A 9072-nucleotide genomic window follows, 5' to 3' on the forward strand; every position below is an offset into this window, starting at 1 on the left:
TTTTTCCTCCTCCTTCTTCTGCCCTCTCTCCCCTCCTCCCTCCTGTTCTTAAGTCCCTCAAACATTTCCTGTAATACTGGTTTGGTGGTGATAAAGCTGCTTAGCTTTTTATTGTCTGGGAAAGCTCTTTATCTACCCTTTGATTCTGAATGATAGCTTTGCTGAGTAAAGTAATCTCGATTTAGGTCTTTGCTGTTCATCACTTTGAATATTTTTTTGCCAATCCCTTCTGGCCTGCAACATTTCTGTTGAGAAATCAGCTGACAGTCTTATAAGAGCTCCCTTGTAGGTAACTAACTGCTTTTCTCTTGCTGCTTTTAAGATTCTCTTTGTCTTTAACCTTTGATATTTTAATGGTGACGTGTCTTGGTGTGGGCCTCTTTGGGTTCCTCTTGTTTGGGACTCCATGCTTCTTGCGCTTGTATATCTATTTACTTCACCAGGTTAGGGAAGTTTTCAGTCACTATTTCTTGAAATAGGTTTTCAATTCCTTGCTCTCTCTCTTCTCCTTCTAGTATCCCTACGATATGAATGTTGTTATGCTTGATGTTGTCCCAGAGACCCCTTAAACTATCCTTTTTTTTTTGGATTATTTTTTTCTTGTTGCTGTTCTGACTGGGTGTTTTCTGCTACCTTATCTTCTAAGTTGCTGATTTGATCCTCTGCTTCATCTCATCTACTGTTCATTCCTCCTAAGATATTCTTCATTTCTGACTGATCCTTTTTTATGTTTTCTATCTCTATTTTCATGTTTTGTATCTCTGTTGAAGTTCTGAGTTCTACTCTTCCCCTAAGTTCATTGAGCATTCTTATAAAGTGTTTTGAATTCTGCATCTGGTAGATTGCTTGTCTCCATTTTGTTTAGTTCTTTTTCTGGAGCTTTATTCTGTTCTTTAATTTGGGACATGTTTCTCTGTCTCATTTTGGCTACCTCTTTGTGTTTGTTTCTATGAATGAGGTAGAACCACTACATCTCCAGGTCTTAGTAGAGTGGCCTTATGTAGTAGGTGTTCTGTTATCCCAGTGGTAGTCTCCCTGGTCACCTGAGCTGAGTGTTCCAAATGTTTCCATTGTGTGGGATGTCTGTGTCCTGCTGCTGTCATTAAGCCTTGGTTGCTGTTTACATGTCAATGGGGTAGATCGACCCACGGGCTAATTGGTTGTGAGGACTAACCATGACTACAGGAGAGGAGCTGTTGTACAGAGCAGGAATTTTCATTAGCAGGGCTCTGTTGCCTGTCGAGTTTGTCCTTTCGGTGTGTCATGTGTGGAGTTGGTTGGGTAGTGCTCTAGTGTGGTCTGAAGCTAGCTATTAGCTGTGTTGGTTCTGGGGCCTTATGGGCAGTATTTCCATGGAGGCCAAGGTTAGCCACTGCCTGTGCCCTACACGGGGCCATTGATATGAGTTACAAAGTGAACTGAAGATGGGCGCCATTTGTGCGGGGCTTATAGGTACCTGAGGGAGTCTAAGCTGCGAACTGAGGCCAAATATTGCTAGTATTGGTCTTGGGGTTGCTTAGCCAAAAGGTACGGGCCATGCTGAGGCCAGATGCTGGTTGTATGGGGTTTACGAACCTTTGACATATTTTAAGAAAGTTCAAAGCATGAGCCAAGACAGGCCATTTGTATGACAATGCTACTGGCAACAGCTTGGACAGGTCCTCAAGTTTGGTGAGACAGGGTCTCAGGGAATCACCAGGGCAGGTCAAAAGTTATTAGCTAGGTTAATGAAGACTCAGTCTGGGGGTGGGGGGCGGGGCTCAACAAAGGAACAATACCCTCTGCCAGCACTTCTTTCTGGGAGAAAGCTGCTCTTCCAGCCCTCGCTTGTCCTGAAGCCAAGACAATTCAGTTCCTCCTCAAATGTCCCTGGCACCTCTTGAGCTGCTGCTGGAGTGCTGGAGCTCAGAGCAAGTGAGTCCATCAGCAAGTCCATCCATGCCTAGTCCCTCTAAGAGGAGCACCTGAGAGTCCAGCAGCCTTCCATCTCACTCAGCCACAAAAACTGCTGTTTTTCACAGCCAGAAGTTGTGGAGACTTCTCTTCCTGGCACTAGAACACTGGGAAAGGGAGCCTAGTGTGGGGCTGGGACACCTTTCTCCTCCAGGGGAACATCTGTAGCTTAGATAACCCTCCCAATATTGAACTGCCACATGTGGGTGTGGGATCAGCCTCTTTCACGTCTCCACCCCTCCTACCTGTCTCTATGTGTCTTCTTCTGTATGTCATTTGCTATAGGACTTCTGTTCAGCCAGCCTTCAGGTGGCTCTCAATGATGGTTGTTCTGTAGTTTAGTTGTACTTCTGATGTGGTCATGGGAGGAGGCTAGCACAGCTTTTACCTATTCTGCTTTCTTAACCAGAACCTCTTGGGAATCATCCACTACATACTTCTACATTGCTTCAATTTTAGGAGAGTATTTTAATTTACATTTCGACCAGTCAAAATCAAACGAGCACCTGAAATCCAGATGGTATGAAATAATTATACACCCTTTATCCTTTTACCCTCATTTGTGAATTTGAACATCTCAAAATACTCTTTCTGAGAACAATCCAAAAGAGCATTTATAAAATTAAGATTGCAAACAACAAAAGAGCTAGAATCAAATACTTCTGAATTTATTACAGCAGATGTAGTAAGAATGAATAGTTATAACACTGATTTTTGGCTAAAGAAATACAATTGCATATGTCAACTATACTATACAATAGCAGGTAATAATTCTGAAGTAAAAGAAAGGAAAAACTAAAAAAAAAAGTTAAGTTATGAGCTTTTGAAACATAAAGGAATTTAACAGAATCAACTAATCTACCAAAATATTTTTAAACCCAAAAACTCTAAAAAATACTGAAGGTAAAGTAAATAGGGTTCATTAACCACAATCAATGTTATGAATGTGAAATGAAGTAGACATTATTTAAATTAAATATACTGTTCTCCAGTGTATTCAAACACTTTATATATGCACAGACGAAAATAAAATCACCTTCTTTGGTGACAAGATTTTTTCTCTTAAAGGAAAACTATTTATTCATTTCAAACACCACGCCACAGAGGTATTTGAAGTGCTATGGTGTATTAGTGAGACAGTAAGGAAGGAAAAAGTGCACTGAACTAGAAACTTTGGCATCTCAGTTTGAGTCCCCTGCTCTGCCAATATATGAGTCTGGACATGTTATTTAATTTCCCCAAGACTCAGTTTCCTCATTAGTATAATGGGGATAATAACTACTACCCTATTTACTTCATGAAGGTTTTCGATAATGCTTAAATGAAATAAGAAATTAATCTTCATTGTAGGCTGCCACATACACTATATGAAGAAAAGATATTGGATTACTTGATCTCTTAAGGCCTTTCCAACTTTAATTCTGTAATTCTACTTTTATTATTGTACAACTTGGGAGCCATGTAATATACCAACCTAACCAAATCAGGTGGGTTTATCCTGAAGTAATACCTTAGGTTCCACTACAACTTGATACTTACATAGCATTATAATGCTTACGATATTATCGGCACTGTAATGTTTATGATATTACACAGGCATTTTTCTGAGTGTTTTGCATGCATTGACTCAATTTTCATAGCAACAAAAACTGGTGATCTCAATGGACAAATTACAAGTGAAAAAGCCACACTGTGGCTTATGAAAAAGTTTAACTCACATTTCTCTATTGTAGTGCTTCAAGATGTTTTTCACATTTTATTTGATTCCTTTAAGCAATCCCATGAGGTAAATAGGGCAGGCATTCTTTCCCTATTTTACAGAGGAGGAAATTGAAGCTGAGGGAAGTTTAGTTCCTTGTCCAAGATCACAAGGGTAAGTAGCAGTCAAAACAAAAATCTAAAACCTCTGTCTTCTGACTCCTTAACCAGAGTTTGTCTATTACCATACAACCTCTGCAACTAAAGTAAATAGATGAAATATACAAATTCTGATAAATTGAACCAACTGAATTTCTTACAATAAAAAAAACTATTGGACTCTGATGTATTTCTTTTTATACGAAACTGCTGATGCTAAAATAAAAAGTAACTTCTTGAATCGATTGTGTCAAAACTACAGTAGAACAAAATATCTTGGTAGCAAGAAGTCTAAATCGGTAATTGTCCTTATTAGTGTATTTAAACTGAATACTTCAAATACAGACTTAATTTGCTGAGCAAAAGTAACAAACCTGAACCTCAGACCAAGTTGCTGGACTACAACCCGCTGCTCAATTTTTGGCTAAGGTGTGTCTTGCAGCCCAGGAGGTAAAACAAACATAAATAGAAAAAGAAATAGAAAGGAGGTACAATAAAGTATATGGAGAATATCTGCATTTCTTGAGACCTTTTCTATAGGTGAGTAATGCAACTTAGCAAGAGGTATCACAACAGAATGACATGTCACCAGAAATCATCTTTGGGATTCAGGCTATAGGATTCTGCTATAGGTAAAACCTCTATAATGCCAAGGTACTTCCTAACTGTAAATTCTAATTAGAAGGGTCCACGGTAAGTCCGATTTATACCAATATGACTGTACCCACAGTTTACTAAAGTATACATAAATTAATCAAGAAATTGTAATTAGATGGGAACGAAAAGTCTACATAAGGACCCATTTTCGGAAAGTAAAAGCCATATACATTACACCTCAATTTATGCTAACCAAATCTGATTATCTACATTAATACATACCTGATAGAGTTCTTCTAAATTGTACTTAATTGAAGTACTATTCTGGATAGCTTCCACTGCTTCTTTCAGTTTTTGCCATGTTTCATCTGTGTAGTTTTCTGGTAATTTAGGCTTATCTAGGCAGTACGTAAAAGGCTGATGTCAGAATAATATGTAGGATGCAGCGAAAGAAAGATCCATAAACTACAATAATATTATTACTGCTTTTTAAGGGTAAATTGTGATCTTTATGATGATTACACCAAAATATTAAAGGAACCACTGTATTTAGGCTTAGTATAAATAAAATTTGAAATGTCAGAATACTATTTAAGTCATTTTGACTCACCTATTAAAATTGAAGGTGAGGTTTTTTTCTCCTATTGACTGTATTGCTTCAAAAAATAAAAATTCAAGAATGACAGATAAAAAATAGCAATCCTGATCTTATTCCACCATATGTAAAACCGAAGTCAGTCAACATAAATTTTACACCTGAAATTTCAAATACTGAGTACCTACTATGTACAAGGTACTTTATAAACATTTTAATCTTCCTAATAATGCCCTGATCAAGGTACTGTTATCGCTAGAAACTGAGGCTGGAAGATTCATTTAGTAAGGTTTGCCCAAGGTCACTACAGCTAGTTAGTTGCAAAATTGGGATTCTAATCTAGGTCTGTTTGACTACCACATTTATGCAGCATCTACAGAAATGGAGAGAAATGTTCTTAATTTAGGTTTCAATTTAAACTACATTTGCAAGCAGAGTGAAATTTTAAAAATTAAAACACTCAAGTGACTCCTGAACCTATGAAGTATTTTCAGGATGTAAAGGAACATCTTAATCCAGTCTTTAAATTTCCTTGACCAGCATCGAATATTTTTTTAAATTAAAACATCCAAATGCCTTAATATTATGTTTTTAGTTTAGGAGAAAGAGGAAAAAATATCTCTGAAACCAGTATGCAAATGCAATTAGGATCATAGCTTATCTCCTTAAAAATCCTTCTCTATTAAATTGATATATTTAAGTGAAAGAGTGACCATATTAGTCAATTACAATTTATATTTACTTCAGAAAGGTCTATTATTAAATCAGAAATATTATAACACACTTGACAGCCTGGGAATGGGAGAGGAGTGATAGAAAAAAGAAAAGATTAAAAATAAATAACACTATAACCTTCTGGTTGAGACAAAATAAGAGTATATTCCTGATTTCCACACTAATGCTGAAAACACATGCATGAAAAATCTAATTTTCTCAATACTGATATTTTAGCCACTAGGCACTTATCTGGTAAATATTCCTTTAGTTCATTCATTTACTTTTCTATTTAATAAACAGGTTAGCATCTATTACCTGCCAGTTCAGGGTGTTGAAAAGGTCAGAAAAATAGAAACACAGTCAACAGATAAAAAGTAATTCAGCTCAATTAACATTTCTTAAGTTCCTAATTTTACATTTGCATCAATGCATTCATAACCCTCTCAATCACATATCTCAAACACAAAAATGAACAAATTTTCCAAAAAGCTACGGGTTGATACTTTAAAAACCATTTAGTGATAAAATATAGAAGTTAATTGTTCCTATCTTTAGACTAATGGTACACAGAATTACTACTTCTGTGTATACACAGTATTTTTTCACTTCCAACTCCTACATCTGGAAAGAAATGAGGAGGTCATAAACATCTTTCTCCAAATATTGCTTCCACGAGTTTCAATAACATAGTAGTGAACATTATAGATCTAACTATAAATCTTATTTGAGCATGAAAAGATCACCATTGCTACCTGCATTTCTAGAGACTGGAGAACATGGCCTACTGAAGCATAAAAATAAAAATCCCGGCAGTGCCAAGGCTCACTATGCACCCGAAAGAAAGCTCTTTAGAATACAAATTTCTCACCTGTAAAATCCGGATCACTCATACCGATTGTCAATGTTATAAGGAATAACAGATTAGATACAATAGGCTGAGACAGAACTCAAAATATTGCACAGAAATACCCAGTGTATGCTTCAGCACAAGGATACCAACCAACCGCCCCCGGAAAATGAACCCTCCACCCAAAAAAGGACCTCCCTCCACCTCACTGATTATGCGTAAAACATTAGGCCACCTCTATACTGTTTAATATATTTACATAAATAGACCACGTGACTGCTCAAGTGTCAAATCCTTAGTAGGTGATTATGAATTTTGGCCTTGGTTACCTTTAAAGTTCTTGATCACTAACTTCTTAGCAGAGCCAGGCTTGCTGTTAGCAAAGCTAGAGACGGTGGTAGAAGATTTGGCCAGACCGTTTGCGTGATGCACCGAAGCCACAGAAGAGATTAATATACTCTTATTTTTAAGTTGCTGCTGCTGAGATGTTGCAGCAGTTGGTGAAGATGAAGAGGAGGAAGAGGAGGATTCCTCAGCCATCTTTGCATCAAACCCTACAAACTCCAGGGTGTCTTCAAAACGCAGCTTCTTCTGTATAGGTACGTGGCTGGAAGCAGCCACCGAAACCCCTAGGCAGGAGAAAGACGAAGTTGAAGGGGATGCCGAATCCCTGGGTTGTAAAGGAGGAGTGGAAGATGAGGAAGAGGTGGAATCAAAGTCTTCTCTCTCGTTACTACTGTTACTGCTGCTGCTGCTACTGCTGCTGCTGCTGCTGCTGGTGCTGCTGCTGCTGCTGCTGCTGCTGCTGGTGCTGCTGCTGCTGCTGCTGCTGCTGGTGCTGCTGCTGCTGTTTAACTTTCTCTTCTTGGCAGAGGTGGGCGGAGTGGTGCTGGTATTACCATCAGTGGCAGATCTGACCTCCTGAGCAGCAGCAGCAGCTGAGGGATTGGGGGAAGAAAAACCTGTTGGAAACATGAAAATAGCGGGGTCAACAGGCAGAGGAGCATCAAAAACCTACGTTTATATGCCTACGTGCGTGTAGGAGAGAAGATGGCAATGATAGAGGGGGAAGGGAAGAAAGAAGAGAGGAGAAACACAGAGGACAAGAAGGAAAGTGAAAGAGGGGGGCTACACCGGGGGAATGGGAGGGTTTGGGAAGGCGGATAGGCTGACACCAGGAGTGAGCAGAACAAGGGGGGAGAGCGAATGAGGAGGCAGACAGGTAAACGGCCGTGCCGTTCCCCTTTCCTGCTTTTCGGCCTCTCTCCCCCCTTTCTGCAGGAGCGACTCAGTGAGTCTGTGAGGCTGCAGCGCCTCCTCCTTTTCTCTCTCGCTCTCTGGGAGGGGAGATGCCGTGTTTTGGGGGGAGGGGGAGGGCTTGTTATTGTCAATAGCACAAGAAGCTAAAGATGGCGCCACTTCCGGTCACGCGGCGGCGAGGGCGGGGCGGTGTCTGTCCTCAGGAGTGGGGGGTGGAGAAAAGTACTGTGGGCGCCCAGTGGGGCGGGGGAGCAGGCTTTGAGGGGAGGCAGCGGGAAAGCGGTGGCTGAGGCACCCCAGACACTAGTGCTCCAGGTCTCTCGCTTGCTCTCCCCCTCCCTTTCCCGCTCCCCTTCCCTGGCAGCACTCTCCTCCTCTGACCCACCCTAACGCCCACCCCCTCCTCAAGGGTCCGGCGGGAAGCTTCTCGCCGCAGCGCCCTTACCGGAAGTGACTGGGCCGACACTTTTCATAGCGCCCAGATCCCGAAGCCCCTCAGGTCTGCAGGACTTGGGGGAAGGGAGCAAAGGAGGGGGAATGAGAAGTGGACCAGGAGCAGGGGGCGGGCCTTTGAGACACCTTTGGAGCTCCTGATTGGAGCTTTCTGACCGCGGGTGAAGGGGTGCGGAAAGGTAGTGGGAGCTGGAGCGGGAAGGAGCCTGAAGGGGAGGGAAGGTGGTGACGGTGAGGGGCGGGGTGAGCTATCTGTGAAAGAAGAGGAGGAGGGAGGGAGGGACGCAGGAAGGGAGGAAGTAAAAAGTAAGGGAACGGAGACTGGAAACTTTGAAAGAAAGGAATAAGGAAGGTTTGCAAGACAAGGGGAGTAACCGATAATAGAAGAAAACATAATCATATCATTATGCCTGCTGCTAGGGAGAAACGTCATGGAGTTAAGATAGAAAAGGAAAAGAAAAAGAGGTTAGATAACAAACCAAAAAAAGGAGTTTTTGATTCGATTGAGCTATAACTTGTTCCCTTTTTATGTCAAGGACACCATTGACCCAATACTGAATAGGGCCTGAGTTTTGATCCCCTTTTCAGTAATGTAGCTGCAAATCCACGTCCCTTCCTATCAGAAGCATTTTCTATGCTGCCTGTCCAGAGTTAAGGGTGCATTCTAAGGCCAAGAAACAGGGAGGCGATTGACTCCGCTCCCCCCGCCACACACACACACACACACACACACACACACACACACACACACACACACAAATTCCCGGGACCAGGCCCGACTCCATCAGTCATT

General features: G+C 41.0%; 1 protein-coding gene across 2 annotated transcripts in view; it reads right to left on the bottom strand.

Annotated features, from left to right (window-relative positions):
* CUL4B (cullin 4B) overlaps window positions 1–8460 on the bottom strand; it is a 34552-nt gene extending 26092 nt beyond the window's left edge. For both annotated transcript variants that reach the window (XM_036226508.1, XM_016122064.2), the window contains exons 1-3: window positions 8272–8460; window positions 6896–7528; window positions 4690–4805 (exon numbers count right to left, since the gene is read on the bottom strand). In XM_036226508.1, coding sequence (XP_036082401.1) covers window positions 4690–4805; window positions 6896–7528; window positions 8272–8299 — 777 coding nt within the window. In that variant the 5' untranslated portion in view covers window positions 8300–8460. The remainder of the gene's footprint in view (window positions 1–4689; window positions 4806–6895; window positions 7529–8271) is intronic.
* Window positions 8461–9072: the final 612 nt, after the last annotated feature.

The sequence above is a fragment of the Rousettus aegyptiacus genome, unplaced genomic scaffold, assembly GCF_014176215.1.
Source record: "Rousettus aegyptiacus isolate mRouAeg1 unplaced genomic scaffold, mRouAeg1.p scaffold_m13_p_9, whole genome shotgun sequence".
NCBI classification, from domain to species: Eukaryota; Metazoa; Chordata; class Mammalia; order Chiroptera; family Pteropodidae; genus Rousettus; species Rousettus aegyptiacus.